This window comes from Anolis sagrei, chromosome 4, assembly GCF_037176765.1.
Source record: "Anolis sagrei isolate rAnoSag1 chromosome 4, rAnoSag1.mat, whole genome shotgun sequence".
Taxonomy (NCBI): domain Eukaryota; kingdom Metazoa; phylum Chordata; class Lepidosauria; order Squamata; family Dactyloidae; genus Anolis; species Anolis sagrei.
The window spans coordinates 16,012,282-16,030,247 of NC_090024.1; the positions used below are offsets into that span (position 1 = coordinate 16,012,282).

Consider the following 17,966-nt stretch of genomic DNA (forward strand, 5'->3'; position numbering starts at 1 on the left):
TGTGGTGGAGGCTCCTTCTTTGGAGGCTTTTAAACAGAGGCTGGATGGCCATCTGTCAGGGGTGATTTGAATGCAATATTCAAATCCTGCTTCTTGGCAGGAGGTTGGACTGGATGGCCTATGAGGTCTCTTCCAACTCTTTGATTCTATGATTCTATGACGTTTGCCTCCCCCCCCCTCCCCGCCAAGAAGCAGGAAAATTACATTCATAGCACCCCCAACAGATGGCCATCCATCCTCTGTTGAAAAGCCTCCAAAGAAGGAGCCTCCACCCCGCTTTGGGGCAGAGAGTTCCACTGCTGAACAGCTCCCACAGGTGGAATCTCCTTTCTTGTAGTTTGAAGCCATTGCTACGTCCTAGTCTCCAGGGGAGCAGAAAACAAGCTTGCCTCCTCCTCCCTATGCCTTCCCCTCGTCATGCCTCCTCTCAGCCTTGTTTTCTGAAGACTACACATCCCCAGCAATCCTTTTCCCTCTGTCCATCTCCCTTTTGGGCCCCGATTGCAAGGAAGCCCATCCAATGCCTAGAAAGGACGACCAGGGAGCAAAGAGAGAGAGTGGGAGAGCTGCTTCCTCCATCCTCCGCCGGGGAGGGGGGATGGGGGGAAAGGACCCAAATTGGGGGCGGAGTCGGAGGAGGAGCTCCGGGCGCGGATTGGTGGAGGGGATTCGGGAGCCACGCCTTTCCGTGAGGCGAGGCCGGGCTGGGCCGAAGAGGGTCGGGCGAAGGAAGGGAAGAGGCAAGCGGGAGGAAGGCGAGATGCTGCGCGGCGCCTCCAGGTGTGGCGGATCGGCTCTCGGCAGCATCCTCTCCCCTTCCTCTTTCTCCTCCTCTTCCTCTTCCTCCTTCTCCTCGGCAGCAGCAGCCTCTCTTGCGCCCACCAGCCTTGGCCTCAGCGCATCTCCCTTCTCCGGGAAGAGGATGACTTGACAGAGGCTCCCCGTGCTTGGCTTCCCACCTCCTCCTCCTCTTCTCCCCTCCTTCTCCCCTTCTCTCCCTTCTCTCCTCCCTCTCCTCCTCCTCTTCCCAGCCTGGGCTCCGGACCATGGCCCTCGGCTCCCCGCGGACCCCCCTCCTCCTCCTCTTCCTCCTCCTGCTGCTGCTTGTTCTCCCTGCTCTCCTTCCTTGCGCCCCTCGCTCCCCTCGACGGACCCGGAGGAAGGAGGAGGAGGAGGAGGCCGCGGAGGATGGGACTCAAAGCCAGGAAGACGGCGGCGGCGGCGGCGGGGGCGTCAGCAAAGGGGGCTGCCTCTTCTTCTTCTTCCTCCGCTCCCCCTCGAGATGCTGAGCCCCGGCGGGAAGGTCCGAAGGGGGCCCCGGCTCTCTCCTCCTCGGCGGCGGCAGTGGTAGCGGACCTGGAGCAAGGCGGAGGAAGCGGCGCCGGGCCGGACAAGGACGGGACCCTGCTCCTGGGCCGCCCCTCCCGCGAGGAGGAGGAGGAGGAAGAGGAGGAAGGGCTGCCCCGCGTCCCCGGGAGGAGGTCGGCCGGGCAAGGCCTGGGGCTGCTGGCCAAGACGCCGCTCAGCCGGCACCCGGTCAAGAGGCACAACCTCAAGTACCGACGGAGCCAGACCCTCATCTACGACGCCCTGGAGAGGCCCCGCGGGTGGGCCCTGCTCTACCACGCCTTCGTGTGAGTGAGTCCCCCTTGGCTCCAAGGGTTGACCATGGGGAAGGGTTGGGGTCGCCAGTCTTGGTGGAGGGCCACCTTGAGGAAGATGGGCTCTTCCAGCCATGGGAAAGCATGGGGAGGTCCATCTTCAGGGATGTAATGTGCCAGAACCAACCCCAGGTACCGTTATTTAAGACTGTGAAAGTATCTCCAACAATGTTACCTTTCCACATTCCTCATCTACCTCCATGGAGAGGCCCCGCGGGTGGGCCCTGCTCTACCACTCCTTCGTGTGAGTGAGTCCCCCTTAGCTTCAAGGGTTGACCATTGGGAAGGGTTGGGGTCGCCAGTCTTGGTGGAGGGAAAGCACGGGGAGGTCCATCTTCAGGGATGTAATGTGCCAGAGCCAACCCTAGGATACCGTTATTTAAGACTGTGAAAGTATTACCAACAATGTTAGCTTTCCACATTCCTCTTCTATGTCCATGGAGAGGCCCCTCGAGGGGCTCTGCTTTACCACAGCTTGGTGTGAGCCCCCCCCCCCGGCTTCAAGAGTAGACCATTGGGAGTCACCAGAGTAGACCACTGGAGTCACCAGTCTTGGTGGAGGGCCCACCTTGAGGAAGGTGGGCTCTTCCAGTCATGGGAAAGCATGGGGAGGTCCATCTTCAGGGATGTACTCTGCCAGAGCCAACCCTAGGATACCGTTATTTAAGACTGTGAAAGTATCTCCAATAATGTTAGCTTTCCACATTCCTCTTCTATGTCCATGGAGAGGCCCCGCGGGGGGCTCTGCTTTACCACAGCTTGGTGTGAGCCCCCCCCCCCTTGACTTCAAGAGTAGACCATTGGGAAGGGTTGGAGTCGCCAGAAGCCACCCTGAGTAAGATGGACTCTTCCAGCCATGGGAAAGCATGGGGAGGTCCACCTTCAGGCATGTACTCCATCAGCACCAACCCCAGGATACAGTTATTTTGGATCATGAAAGTTTTTTTTTTATCGTGAAAGTATCCTCAACAGTATTAGCTTTCTGCATTCCTCATCTATGTCCATGGAGAGGCAATGCAGGGGGGGCTCTGCTTTACCACACCTTGGTGTGAGTCTCCCTTGGCTTCAAGAGTAGATCATTGAGAAGGGTTGGGGTTGCCAGTCTTGGTGGAGGGGCCACCTTGAGGAAGATGGGTTCTTCCAGCCATGGGAAAGCATGGGGAGGTACACCTTCAGGGATGTCCTCCACCAGAACCAACCCAAGTATCTCCAACAGTGTAAACTTTCCACATTCTTCATCTATGTCCATGGAGAGGCCCCACAAGTGAGCCCTGCTCTATCATGCCTTCGCGTGAGTCCCTCTTGGCTTCAAGGGTAGACCATTGGGAAGGGTGGAGGTTAAAAGGTAGGGAGTGCCTGTCTTGATTATGTGCTCTATGAGCTTACATGACCCAGTCCAGAGATACTCTCATTGAAGGTCCTGAAAGCATCCCCAAGAACGCCCGCAGGGTCAAGGGTTGGAGTCACCAATCTTGGTGGAGGGGCCACCTTGAGGAAGATGGGCTCTTCCAGCCCTGGGAAAACATCCTTAACAATGTCAGCTTTGCCCTCATGAAACAAACCCATAGAGATGGGTCAGCTTAGGCCTTCCAGGTGGTAGGCTATTAGGAATTGTGGGAGTTGAAGTCCAAAACACCTGGAGAGCCCAGGTTGGCCCATGCCTACCATGGATCGTTGAAGGATGTACTCCATCAGTGCCAACCCTGGGATGCTGTTGTTTAGGATTGTGAAAGCATCCCCAACAATTTAAGCCTTTCCACATCCCTTTGCCCACATGAAATGAACCCGTAGACCAGGTGTTTTAGAGTTCAACTTCTGCAATTCGGCGTTAAATTGCAGGAGCTGAAGTCCAAAAACCTGGAGATCCAAAGTTGGCCCATTCCTCTAGGAATCTGTCTCCAGGGACACCATTATTTAAGATGGTTGAAAAACCTCCATCAGGAAGGAGGGCCACCTTCAGTACTCATCAGCACCAAGCCCAGGATACCATTATTTTGGACCATAAAAACATCCCCAACAATGTAAGCTTTTCCCATATGAAATAAACCCATAGACCAGCCATTGAACAACTTAGGCCCTCCAGGTGTTTGGGACTTAAGCTCCCAAAATTCCTAACAGCTGGTAGTTGGCCCATGCCTGGCATAGACCCTTTTGGGTTCTGTCTCCAGGAACACCATTATTTAAGATGGTTGAAGGACCTCCATGGGGAGGTCCACCTTCAGGAATGTACTCCATCAGCACCAACTCTGGGATACCTTTTCCACATTCCTTTGCTTACATGAGGTGAACTCATCCACCCTCTTGAAGGATTGGAGACAGCCCTCCCTACCCCTATAAATTGCCTTGAGGGAGATGACATGGGATCCTTGCCTTGAGGGATCTGGGTGGCTAGAACCCATGCATCCGTGCAATGCCACACTGTGTGCCATCTTCATGGATGTACTCCACCAGCACCAATCCTTGGATATCATTCTTTAGGTTTTTGAAAGCCTCCCAAACACTAGAAGCTTTTGCAGTCTCCAGAATCATTTCCCTTCCCTCAGAAACAGTTTCCAAAACCAATCCTAGGATGGCATTATTTAGAATCGGAAAGTATTCCAAACAATGTAAGCTTTCCACACCCTTTAATCCACACAAGGTGAAACTATACACCCTTTTAATGGTTGGGGTCTGCTCTCTGTGCCCCTACAAGTTGCCACTCTTGAGGGAGGTACCATGGGGTGGGGTGGCTAGAACCTATATGTCCATAGAATGCCATGCTGTCTGCCATCTTCATGGATGCGCTTTTTCAGCATCAAACCTGAGATATCATCATTTAGGGTTGTGACAGCATGCCAAACAATGTAAGCTTTTAGAATCCTGTGATGTCATTATTTAGGATTCGCAAAGCATCCCATACAATCCAAGCTTAGCTCTCAAAGACGAACCTATCACTACTTTTGAAGGGTTGAGGAGAGCCTTCTCCATGTGCTTTCACTCTCGAGGGAAGTGTCATGGGCTGGAGCTGGCAAGGACCTATGAGGAAAGGGTGTCTGTGCAATGCCACAGATATGCATGCACCACATCATTATTTAAAATTGTAAAACAGTATCATATAATGCAAGCTTTCACGCTCTCCCGAATCCTCTCTCTTCTCCCAGAAACAGTACCCAGATGGGGATGGAGAGAATTGTTTCTCTCCATCCCCAATTTGTAACATTCAGTCCAATGATGCCCATTGTCAGTTGGTAACTCCCTTGTTGTTGGGAGACATGGCACTCTGTTCAAAATGGGAATCTAAACTGTTAAGGGACTGTCCATGGTGCTGAACCCAGATGAGGCTTAAGAGCAGCCTATGGGGTGGGGAGTGTGTTCTAGGCATGAGTCTGAACTTTAAAGAAGTTCCCCAAGTGCTTAATCTTATTTCCAGAATAGCTCCAATGATTTTCTCTTTGGCTCACAACTTGAGTAGACTGACTGCCTGACTAAACTCAGAGGCTTAAGCCAGCAAATCTGAAAGCTTTCTTTATTGGGGATATTTTCACAATCTGAAAAATAAAGGTATTATAGACGCTGGAATAGTGATCACAGCTGGTCTGGCACCATTTCACACATTACGGGGCTGTGTGCCATACACCAAACAGGGAGCTGTTGTTGACCATGGCTCTGTGAATTCCTCTCCTGTTCAAAGACACAAATCCAACCTCAGACCTTTCTTGACTGCAAGCATGTTTTACGTCTCGGCAAACACTGTAAGGGAATGTGCTGTTTGAGGTGGTTCTGTCAGATGTTGTGTCCTCCCTGCATATCTCAGTGTAAGGTTATGATTGACAAGTCATGGATTTCTTCCAGGGAATATTGCCTCTGCTCTGAGTAGTCTGAGGGCTGTTTCCAGGAAAGAGTTGTGTTGTAGCCCTGGAGGGGCATACATTCAGAAAGCTGAATTCTTGCAGTGCCTGAAATCCTAATTGAAGAACACATGTATTGAAAGGCTTTTTGCAAAATTAAGTTACAAAATAGTATGATTTTTTTAGGGGGCGAGAAATAATTGAGGATATATCTTCTCTGCCCCCCCCCCCCCCCCCGCCATCCCTTTCCACTTATTTCCGTTTCTTTGTATGGTTTTATTTTCCTTCAAAAGCCTGGACCTTTGAAAGATGTATAGGTCCAAATGTGAAATGTATGACAGCATGTATTGTCTTGCTCACATATAAGTGAACATATTTTTCCTGAAAGTCGGAAGCACTCAATGTGTTGTGGGGAATTTTCCATAAAAACGGTTGTGTTTCATGATCTGTGAGCCTTGGCTTTTTACTTCTAGTTCAAGCAAGAGTCTTGTGGAAACTTTTTGGCAACCACAACAAAATGTATCAAGAATTTCTGTGGGAATAACATTGGAAAATAATGGGAGTAGCAGCAGCATCAGTGCCCTTGCTGTTTTCAGAATAAAAATGGAAACATTCATATTCTTGTATTGTCGAAGGCTTTCATGGCCAGAATCACCGGGTTGTTGTGAGTTTTCCGGCTGTATGGCCATGTTTTGGAAGCATTCTTTCCTGACGTTTCACCTGCATCCATGGCAGGCATCCCCAGAGGTTGTGAGATCTGTTGGAAACTAAGAAAATGGGGTTTATATATCTGTGGAATATGTAGAGTGGTCCAGCATGTCTGTGTTCTCAAATAATATGCTGTGTCCAGGTTAGTTCTGCTGTGGCTGACTTCTCTGGTTGAAGTAGTCTGCACTCTAACAACTACCATGTCAGGCTACACAGAGAAGCCATTGAAATCCACAAACATGTGGACAATTTCAACAGAAAGGAAAAAAACCATGAACATGAACAAAATCTGGCTACCAGTATTAAAGAACTCTAAAATCAGAACTGTAAATAAAGAACAACACTCAAAAACAGGGAAATTCCAGACAAGAAACAATCAGGGGAAACTAATCACCTCCGAACAAAGGATTCCACCAGGCAGTAAGAAGCCAGACTGTGAGGCCATTAAACGCTAATCAAGGTGACCAATTGAAACATTCATGCCTACCTCAAACAGACAAGAGTTCTTTCTCCCACCCTAGACATTCCACAGATATATAAACTCCATTTTCCTAGTTTGCAACAGACCTTACAACCTCCGAGGATGCCTGCCATAGATGCAGGCGAAACGTCAGGAGAGAATGCTTCTGGAACATGGCCATACAGTCCGGAAAACTCACAATAACCCACGTTCGTATTCTTCATTCTGTTCTTTAGGTTGTTTATAAGATGAAATGTTTTCTTAGCATGGCTTCAAAAAATGCCTCCTCTCGTAATGCTGAAACATTAGCATTGTATTTGTTTATGTTTTTTAAATAAGGTACTGTTCATTCAGATTTAGTTTTCCATTTAAATATGTAAATGAATATATACATAGAAGATAAATCACAGGTTTGGTGATTCAGATTAAGTGTATATTTCAGACAGTGTTTGGTTACAGACTAAAGTTGTGCACATTCATAGAATCATAGAGTTGGAAGAGATCTCATGGGCCATCCAGTCCAACCCCCTGCCAAGAATCAGGAATATTGCACTCAAATCACCCCTGACAGATGGCCATCCAGCCTCTATTTAAAAGCTTCCAAAGAAGGAGCCTCCACCACACTCCGGGGCAGAGAGTTCCACTGCTGAACGGCTCTCACAGTCAGGAAGTTCTTCCTCATGTTCAGATGGAATCTCCTCTCTTGTAGTTTGAAGCCATTGTTCCGCGTCCTAGTCTCCAAGGAAGCAGAAAACAAGCTTGCTCCCTCCTCCCTGTGGCTTCCTCTCACATATTTATACATGGCTATCATATCTCCTCTCAGCCTTCTCTTCTTCAGGCTAAACATGCCCAGCTCCTTAAGCCGCTCCTCATAGGGCTTGTTCTCCAGACCCTTGATCATTTTTGTCGCCCTCCTCTGGAAACATTCCAGCTCGTCAATATCTCTCTTCAAGTGTGGTGCCCCGAATTGGACACAATATTCCAGGTGTGGTCTAACCTGTACAAGCAGGGCACAGAAGTGCTGCTATTTCCATCTGTTACTTTAAAATACACTGTAATCGTATATGGAAATTCCCCACAACATTGTAGTTAATTGATTATCTGCCAGTCAGTGCTATTTCTATTAGTTATTTGTGGGTATACTTTACCTGTATATGGAGGTTCCCCTGATATTATGTTTAATTGATGACCTGCCAGTCAGTGCTATTTTCATCTGTCCTTTGCGGGCATGCTATATCGGTATATGGAGATTCTTCATGATTTCGTAGGTAATTGATTTTTTACCCGGCATTTACTTAAATATGGGCTCACTTTACAGTTACTAAAATGAACCATTTTTGGGTGCTTTGCTGAAAATTCGATGCTACAGAGTGAATATTTGATTTGAAGTAAAGATTTTTAGCACGGTTAAGAAGCCTGTGGTGTGCCACAGGTTGATTCTAGTGTATTGCAGTCATAACAAGTCAGTGGGAAGATGAATTATTGGCGTGTTAACAATTGGCTGTTTTTAATAACCTTAAGAGAGAAGAAAAATATCAATCTCTAGATGTGAAAAGATCACACGAAATAGGATCAATGATCTGGTAAATAAAGGGTGGAAGAGAACGGAACCCACTCGGTGGAAGCTAAAGTGGGCTGAATAATAAAAAGGAGACAGGTGACTCATCGGTGCAACAATTAAAGGGATGTGGTGGATTCCCTGTTGCTCATCTTCCCAGCAAGTCTAGATGCTTCTTGAAGAAGCCAGTTTAAAATCAGTGCGGAATCCGGCATGAAAATAAAATCAACATACTGAAATGTGTGGCGAATGCTTGGTGGAAGCTAAGAAAGTAGGGAGGCTGGAGCAAGAATTCCAACACCAGGGAAATAAGAGAAGCCTTACCACGAGGATCATAAAACATCCAACATCCGGGCTTCTCCTGGGCAACGCCCTTGCAGATGCCCAATTCTCTCACACCAGAAGTATTTATTTATCATGTCATCTGCATCCAGAACATTGTATTACATTTCTAACAGGACAAAACAAACAAACAGATAAAAAAACCCACAAATTTTGCAAACTTGGTAGTTGATTAAATGTCCTTTGACCAGTATGTGGCCACTTGGAGTGCCTCTGGTGTTGCCGCAAGAAGGTCCTCCATCATGCATGTGGCAGGGCTCAGGTTGCATTGCAGCAGGTGGTCAGTGTTTGCTCTTCTCCGCACTCGCATGTCGTGGATTCCACTTTGTAGCCCCATTTCTGAAGGTTGGCTCTGCATCTTGTGGTGCCAGAGGGCAGTCTGTTCAGCGCCTTCCAAGTCTTCTGTGTGCCTAGGGGGGAGTCTCTCATCTGGTATCACCCACGGATTGAGGTGCTGGGTTTGAGCCTGCCACTTTTGAACTCTCGCTTGCTGAGGTGTTCCAGCGAGTGTCTCTGTAGATCTAAGAAAACTATTTCTTGATTTAAGTCGTTGACGTGTTGGCTGATACCCAAACAAGGGATGAGCTGGAGATGTCTCTGCCTTGGTCCTTTCACTATTGGCTGCTACTTCCTGGTGGATGTCAGGTGGTGCAATACCGGCTGAGCAGTGTAATTTCTCCAATGGTGTAGGGCGCAGACACCCTTTGATAATGCAGCATGTCTCATTAAGAGCCACATCCACAGGGTGTCTGTGCCCTACACCACACCAGAAGGGACTTGCAGTTTCTCAAGTCGCTCCTGACATGAACAGAAAAAAGAACGCTTTGAATAGTTTTGACTTGGCTTCAATAGCTGTCAAGAGCAGATCACAGTATTCCATATATTATCCTTTTTGCTAGCTGGGTAAGACATTTATTGTAGGTACCATGGTGTGCTGGTATGGCTGTACCAGGAGCTCCAACTTCTTTTCCTTTCTATTGAGTGTTTGCAAGTAGTTCCATGCATTTTGCAATAAAGTAGCTTCCCTTGGTTTGCAATAATAGGGCCAATGACCCATCAATTATCATTATGTTCTTTAGTTCTGCCCCTTTTTCTGGGTTAAGGAGGGAAAAGGGGGACCTCTAGTTCAGTTCACACAGATAAGCCTTTCGTACAGGACGTGAATCAGATCCACCTGTAGAAAGCTTCGTCTTTTACAGCTTTGCTGGGGGGATCCAGTCCCACAGCTTTACAGATAACTACAACATAACCTTTGTTGGGGAATTTAGTTCCACAACTCTATTTATTTATTTTATTTATTTTGTGCATTTCTACCCCACCCTTCTCAACCCCTGAGGGGGGACTCAGGGCGGCTTACAAAAGGCACAATTCGATGCCAACAACAGACAATAAGATAAAACATGTATCAACAGCAATTATAAAACAATTAAAACAATCAAGTTATACATCACAATCAATCAAAACCAATCTAATGTTCAACGTTCGCCAGCTCAGAATCCGTAAGTTCATTCCACATTGTCAAATCCTATCAATTCTAGTCGTCATTGTCCTTTGTCTATCTCTACAGCCAGCCTTCACTGGGAATTGAAAGCCTTCTTTCATCTTGGAAATCTACTAAAGGACTCTGTTTGGTAAGGACCACTCACGGCAGCCATAACGCAATTGGGACCGCGTGTAGGGGCCCACGCCAGCAGAGCTTAAGTTAGATTGCCCAAGGAGGGGTCAAGGATTTCCCCTCCTTGGAAGGAAGAAACAGTTTATGAAGAAAGTTGCCTATCCCCTATGGACAAGATTTAAGCAAGCCACCACTTGATTCAAAGCCTTGAAGTATTTGTTTGATTTACTGAAGATTTAAGCAACAATAAAAACTTTGTTAAACTTTCTAAGCTTCTAAAAGAACTTTGTGTGGGGAAATCCAAAGGGCCTCTCAGCTGAGGCACCCCCGACGTCCCATTGGGTATTCAGAAAACACATCCTGTCTACAGACTCTTTCACAGGCCCAGCGCGTGACAGCACACATGGCTTTTAAGACTTTGTGGTATAACCTATGGAATTATATATATTCAGTATTGTTGTAATATGTTTTTAAGTTGATTCCAGTGGGTTTCCAGGTCTATAATAATAATAAATAATAAACTTTATTTATACCCCGCCACCATCTCTCCGATGGGGACTCGGGGTGGCTTACATGAGGCCAATCCCAAACAACAAATTACAACAGAGTAAAACTGAAAACACAAATCGGAAATGCAAACAATAAACAACAACATCATAATTACATAAAACATGTGAATACATAAGAATATAAAATTACAATTAGCACAAACACGGTGACAATGGGCGGGATGCATGTAATAATTAAAAGAAAAACTAATTAAAAACTCGGGTGAGATAAAGGAGAAGCGGGTTATTCGAACCCTGATAATAGAATCATAGAGTTAGAAGAGATCTTGTGTGCCATCCAGTCCAACCCCCAGCCAAGAAGCAGGAAAATCACATTCAAAGAACCCCTGACAGATGGTCATCCAGCCTCTGTTTAGAAACCTCATAACAAGGACCCTCCACCACACTCCGAGGCAGAGAGTTCCACTGATGAACAGCGCTCACTGTTCGGAAGTTCTTCCTATTGTTCAGGTGGAATCTTCTTTCCTGTAGTTTGAAGCCATCTCTTGGGGACGTGGCCCAACATTCAAACCAGCACATCATCCTGATTTTAATATGTGTACTGTTTTGACTGTTTTAGCCTTTTTTCCAGATTTGACTTCACGATCTATTTAGCTTGCTTTGATCAGCTTTCATCAACTGGATTGTTTTTGATCAGGACTTGTTTTAAATTGTTTTAATTGCCACCCTGAAATCTGGGTGGGATAAAAATAGTGAAATAATTAACCATGTCAGAGGATTATTTTGAACCTAATGATGGAGCCGGTTTTGGCAGCACAAACTGATGAGGCAGCAGGAATATGGATAGTTATTTTTGTTACAGAAGGAAGGCAGATTCATAACTGAATAGTGGCTGCATGGCAGACTGTGATGAAGAAGCTGTCATCGTTACAGGATGGAAGCAAAGTCCAAGGCATGATGGTTCCCTCCCTAACAACATCTAGCATGCGTATGATGGGCCAGTTGAGCAGGTGGAAAATCTGCATTAAAGAAAACAAGGTATTCATAGAATCATAGAGTTGGAAGGGACCTCGTGGGCCATCCAGTCCAACTTCCTGCCAAGAAGCAGGGAAATCACATTCAATGCACCCCTGATAGATGGCCATCCAGCCTCTGCTTAAAAGCCTCCAAAGAAGGAGCCTCCACCACACTCTGGGGCAGAGAGAGAGTTCCACCGCTGAACAGCAATCATAGATAGGAACTTCTTTCTAATATTCAGGTGGAATCACCTTTCCTATAGTTTGAAGCCATTGTTCCATGTCCTAGTCTCCAGGGCCGCAGAAAACACTCTTGCTCCCTCCTCCATATGAGTCCCCCTCACATATTTATACATGGCCTTCATCATGTCTCCTCTCAACCTTCTCTTCTGCAGGCTAAACATGCCCAGCTCTTTAAGCTGCTCCTCATAAGGCTTGTTCTCCAGATCCTTGATCCTTTTAGTCACCCTGCTCTGCACACATTCTAGCTTGTCAACAACTCCCTTGGACACAGTGTGGTTCCAGGTGTGGCCTGACCAAGGCAGAATAGAGGAGTAGCATGACTTCCCTGGGTGTAGACACTATGGTCCTATTTATGCAGGTCAAAATCCCATGGGCTTTTAAAGCTGCCGCATGACATTGTTGGCTCATGTTTAACTTGTTGTCCACAAGGACTCCAAGATCTTTTTCACATGTACTGCTTTTGAGCCAGGTGCTCCCCCTTCTGTATCTTTGCATTTCATTTTTTCCACCTAAGTGAAGTCAAATTCAGAATCAGAGTATTGAAATTCTCTGCTTTGTCAACCCATAAATGTATCTGCAACAATGGCAATTCTTTTGTTATTGGAGCAGTGAATGCTTTGTAGGTTTGCACTCGAATATGAAAAATACTATACAGTACAATGACCACATCCACAGGACCAGTACCCATAGTTACATTTAGAAATGACAAAATACATACATTCTAGGCATTTCCTAGGTCCACCAGCATGACTGCCTAGTATGTGTCCACCAGAAGTTGGCTCTGAGTTGAGTTGAAGGACCTAGTACAATTCTATGACATGCTTCCAACAGAACTCATCTGTTCAAAAGGGTTCACTATTATCCCTGATTTTCACCAACCCCAATAAGTTCAGAAATGTATCCCCCAAAACATAGGAGCTGTATTGTATACTTTGCTAAATGTATCTTGGATATATAGTATGTTCAGTACGTTGAATAGCTTCTTTCAAACTTGAATATGAGGACCTTCTCAGTGTCTGAACCTATATTGTAGTCTTTCCTCCCATGAGAAGCCTCACTGACTCCTCCTTTGCTTTCCTTCTATTGCAGTGTTTCTCAACCTGGGCATCAGGAGGGGGATGTCAGAGGGGTCGCCAAAGACCTTCAGAAAACACAGTATTTTCTGTTGGTCATGGGGGTTTTGTGTGGGAAGTTTGGCTTAATTCTATCATTGGTGGGGTTCAAGGAGCTCTTTGGTTATAGGTGAACTATAAATGCCATCAACTACAACTCCCAAATATCAAGGTATATTTTACCTAAACTCCACCAGTGTTCACATTTAGGCATATTGAGTATTCATTCCAAGTTTGGTCCAGATCCATAATTGTTTGAGTCCACAGTGCTCTCTGGATGTAGATAAACTACAACTCCAAAACCCAAGGTCAATGCCCACCAAACCCTTCCAATATTTTTTGTTGGTCATGGGAGTTCTGTTTTCCAAGATTGGGTCAATTCCATCATTGGTGGATTTCAGAATGCAATTTGATTGTAGGTGAACTATAATTCCCAGCAACTACAACTCTCAAATGACAACATAAATCCCCCAAACCCTACCTACTACTCAAATTTGGGTGTATTAGGTTTTTGTGCCAAATTTGATCCAGTGAATGAAAATACATCCTGCATATGGCCTCATGTAAGCCGCTCTGAGTCACTTGGGGAGATGGTGGCGGGGTATAAATAAAGGTTATTATTATTATTATTATTATTATTATTATTATTATTATTATATCAGATATTTTAATGATCCATAACAGTAGCAAAATTACAGTTGTGAAGTAGCAACAAAAATATTTTTATGGTTGGGGGGTCTGACATCCCAACCTCTAAAGATGCCTGCCATAGATGCAGATGAAACATCAGGAGAGTATGCTTCTGGAACATGGCCATACAGTCTGGAAAACACACAGCAGCCCAGTGATTCCAGCCATGAAAACCTTTGACAATACAGTTTCCTAAACTATTAAACTGTGCCTACTGTCTAGATGTTGTTAGCCCTCAGTCCTTTTCTCTGGACCGGCGGAGAACAAGTCTGCGTCCTCAGTGTGAGTGTGTTTGTCTATTGCAGAGCATGTATGTGGGAAGAGGATGGCAAAGACAGTCTGTTTCTTGCATCTGTGGGTGTTGATGGGGATTCGAGCTCTCGGCTCCACCCTCATGGAATATTGCCCAGACTTCCAGTCATGTAGCCGCCTTGAATCGCACAATCCTGCTGCATTCGCAAAGGCTTCTTATGTTTGTTTTTTTTGCTGGGTTTATTTAGTTCAGGTTTTAATTATTGATGCTCATACTTTGTGTTGCACTAATAAATATTCGCCAGTGTACTTTGTAAACATAATGAAGTCTTGGCCATTTGAGAGCTCACCGCACATTTTCTGCTATTAAATCTTTGCTGCAAGGTGGCCTGTGGATTGCGGTGTCCGTGTGGGTGTGATATCAGGCATTCGCAGGGTTTGGAAAAGTTATTTTTTGGACCGTATCTTCTAGAACATAGACGGCTGCCTTATGTCATGTTATGTTATGTATCCATTTAGCCCAGTCTGTAGCTTTTGGCATTGCTTAGAGAAGTTACTGTTTTGGGGCTACAACTCCCAGTTGTGATGTTCAAGAGACACATTTAGGGTGCGAGGATGGAAAGATTCCAAGCTGAACGCTGAGTAAACTTTGTGGGTCTGAGAGCTTCTTTTCTGCTCTTGGAACCATTTGCCGGTCACAATACCTGCCAGAAAACAAACTAACAAGATTTAAAAAAACCTCCAGAAAATGCTTTGAAGTCCATTTTTTGCTTTTGAAGAAATAACCCTCTGATTTAAAGGTTAAACAATACAGCAGGGTTCTGCAATTGATTTCAAAGGTGTATTGCCATTTCTAGAAGGCAAGGCAAGTGACCTTTTGAAGGACCATTAAAATGGAAGACTGTGGAGCCCAGAAAGGTTGAGGGACACATCTCCCTTATTCATTTATTTTATTTATTTACAACATTTCTACCCTGAGAGGAATCAAGATTTTGGATTTGAATATAATATAATGCAACTGCCCTACCTGCAGAACCAGTACCTGTAGTTTCACCTCTCTGACAAAACATGTCCTTTCTAGGAACTTCTACTCTAGGTGCTTTCTACTGGAAGTTACCGAAAGAGAGGAATTTTCTACATCCTCCAGTATGACTCTATTGTAACGTCTAGTGGAATTCATTCATTTCACTAGGGTTTACTATTATCAATCGTTTCTTGTTTCCATGCTAAATTCTGGAAGGATTCCCTTGCAAATATTGGAGTCATGCCATATTATGAATTTCTAGTTTGCTTACCCATTTATGTGAGTTAGGAAGATGAAGTTGGATTATTGTTGAAGGCTTTCATGGCCAGAATCATTGGGTTGTTGTTGGTTTTTCAGGCAAGATGGCATGTTCTAGAAGCATTCTGACATTTCTCCTGCATCTATGACAGGCTTCCTCAGAGGTTGTGAGGTCTATTGGAAACTACGAAAATTGGGTTTATTTTTATATCTGTGGGAAGTCCAGGGTGGGAGAAAGAACTCTTATCTGTTGGAGCTAGCTCCAATGGCCAATTGAAACATTCACAATCAGGAACACCTAATTACCTCTCAACAAAGGATTCCCCCAGGCAGGAACAAGCCACACCTAAAAAACTGTCAGGCCATCAAATGCTAATCAAGGTGGCCAATGGAAACTTTCACACCTACCTCCAACAGACAAGTGTTCTTTCTCCCACCCTGGACTTTCCACAGATATATAAACCCATTTTTCCTAGTTTCCAACAGACCTCACAATCTCTGAGGATGCCTCCTATAGATGCAGGAGAAACGTCAGGAGAGAATGCTTCTGGAATATGGCCTGAAAAACCTACAACAGCCCACTGAAGTTGGACACATGCAACAGCATGTGGCTCCCTCACAATTAATTATGTCAGGTTTATTATTATGTGCCAACTCAAAGCAATGTGTGGATTCTCAGAGATCTACTCCAGAGAGTTGAAGGTAATTAGAGTCTGATAGAGACAATGTTCCAGGAATAGTCTTGTGTTGGACTTTGTGCATTTTCCCCTTTCCTAATAGGTTATCCTTATCCATTGAACAGACTATCTGGTTCAGGTTCCCTTGTGAAGTTCCTGCAGATGTAAAACACCAGTGGTACATCTGATCCCTTTCTAACCATCTCTCCATCTATCCTAAATATTTTAATTATCCATCTCACTATTTATAGCCCTTTAGTCCCATTTTGGCCTCATCAGTTTCAGATTTTGGAATAAGCTTCTGGCATTATGTTGCATTCCAATCCTTTTCCCTGCTGTCTGTCTGCTCCAAGAGATACGTTTGACAGTCTCTTTGTTATGCATACAGCTCTTCTAATCTACGACATTGTAATGGTATAAATATAGCTTATATCTGGGAACCAAGACTGCCATTCCTTAATAGTTACCATTTGCAATTGATTTTAAATGGTTCTGCCCTCTCCTCTACCCTGCTTTCTCTAAGTTGGAAATGCCTTCTTGATAATACACTGTCTCACGCTAGATTGGAACCGATGTCCAGAATCACCAGACAACATTTATGTGAGATATACACATACATATATATATACACTATATCTATATATCTATATACCTATCTATCTATCTATCTATCTATCTATCTATCTATCTATCTAAATGCTCTGTGCATAATGTGTACCTTAAAAACAAAAGAACCAATGAACGAAATCACACCAAATTTGGCAACAAAACGTCTCACAACACAAGGAGTGACCATCACTCAAAAAATTATGATTTTGTTATTTGGGAGTTGTAGTTGCTGGGATTTATAGTTCACCTACAATCAAAGAGCATTCTGAACTCCATCAACGATGAAACTGAACTCAACTTGGCACACAGAACTCCCGTGACCAACAGAAAATAGTGGAAGGGTTTGGTGGGCATTGACCTTGAGTTTGGGAGTTGTAGTTCACCTTCATCCAGAGAGCACTGTGGACTCAAACAATGATGGATCTGGACCAAACTTGGCACAAGCACTCAATACACCCAAATATGAACACAGATGGAGTTTGGAGAAAATAGACCTTGACATTTGGGAGTTGTAGTTACTGGGACTCACAGTTCACCTGCAATCAAAGAGCATTCTGAACCCCACGAACGACAGAATCGGGGCAAACTTCCCACACTGAACCCCCATGACCAACAGAAAATACTTAAGGCCATCCAATCCAACTCCCTTCATCAGGGCAAGAAAACGTAATCAAAGCCCTCCTGACAAATAGCCATCCAGCCATAGATATAGATAGATAGATATAATTCATACACACACAGATATAGTATCATAGACTTGAAAAAGACCCTTAAAGAAGGGTCCTTTTCATGTTCCAGGATGGGCAAACCAGACAATCTCCACATCAACACTGACAAAGAAACAACAAGAAATACTGTTTACCCACAAACATAAAGAAATTACATATATTAGAAACCAACATTTTCTCATTATTTTATTTTCCAGATCAACAGACTGGGCCACAGCAATGTGTGGCAGGGGAAAGCTAGTATATATATATAATTTTAGTATAGAAATGTGTAATAGAAGGCTGCAGCAATTGACTCCTGTAATATCAGCCTGCAATAGAAAGCAAATCAGAAGTAGGATAAAAGTAAAACCAATAATCCAGAGAAGTAGTCAATCTTTGAGGATCCCATTATTGGCCAAGTTCCTATATTGCACATATATTTGTTTTATTTTGGTGGTAGATGCTGCTGGTTTCCCCTCAGGTTTGTGGATTTTTGGTATCCTGACCTTTCTCCTGTACTCTTGGGACCCTGGAACCTTGGGTCTCTAGACTGGCTTTTGGCTACAATATAGACTCTTGATCCCTGGACTTTGGTCATTGAAATCTCAGCATTTGACCACTGGACTGGACCTTTTGACTATGGTGTTATCTTGAACCTGCAACAGTGTTTGCTGTCAGTTTTTGTTTTATATTCT

The 17,966-nt window shown here is 44.9% G+C and overlaps 1 protein-coding gene across 3 annotated transcripts in view; it reads left to right on the forward strand.

Annotated features, from left to right (window-relative positions):
• The first annotated feature begins 701 nt into the window (after positions 1–701).
• KCNQ3 (potassium voltage-gated channel subfamily Q member 3) overlaps positions 702–17,966 on the forward strand; it is a 182,266-nt gene continuing 165,001 nt past the window's right edge. For all 3 annotated transcript variants that reach the window (XM_060775884.2, XM_060775885.2, XM_067467280.1), the window contains exon 1: positions 702–1,634. In XM_060775884.2, the coding sequence (XP_060631867.2) occupies positions 1,189–1,634 (446 nt within the window). In that variant the 5' untranslated portion in view covers positions 702–1,188. The remainder of the gene's footprint in view (positions 1,635–17,966) is intronic.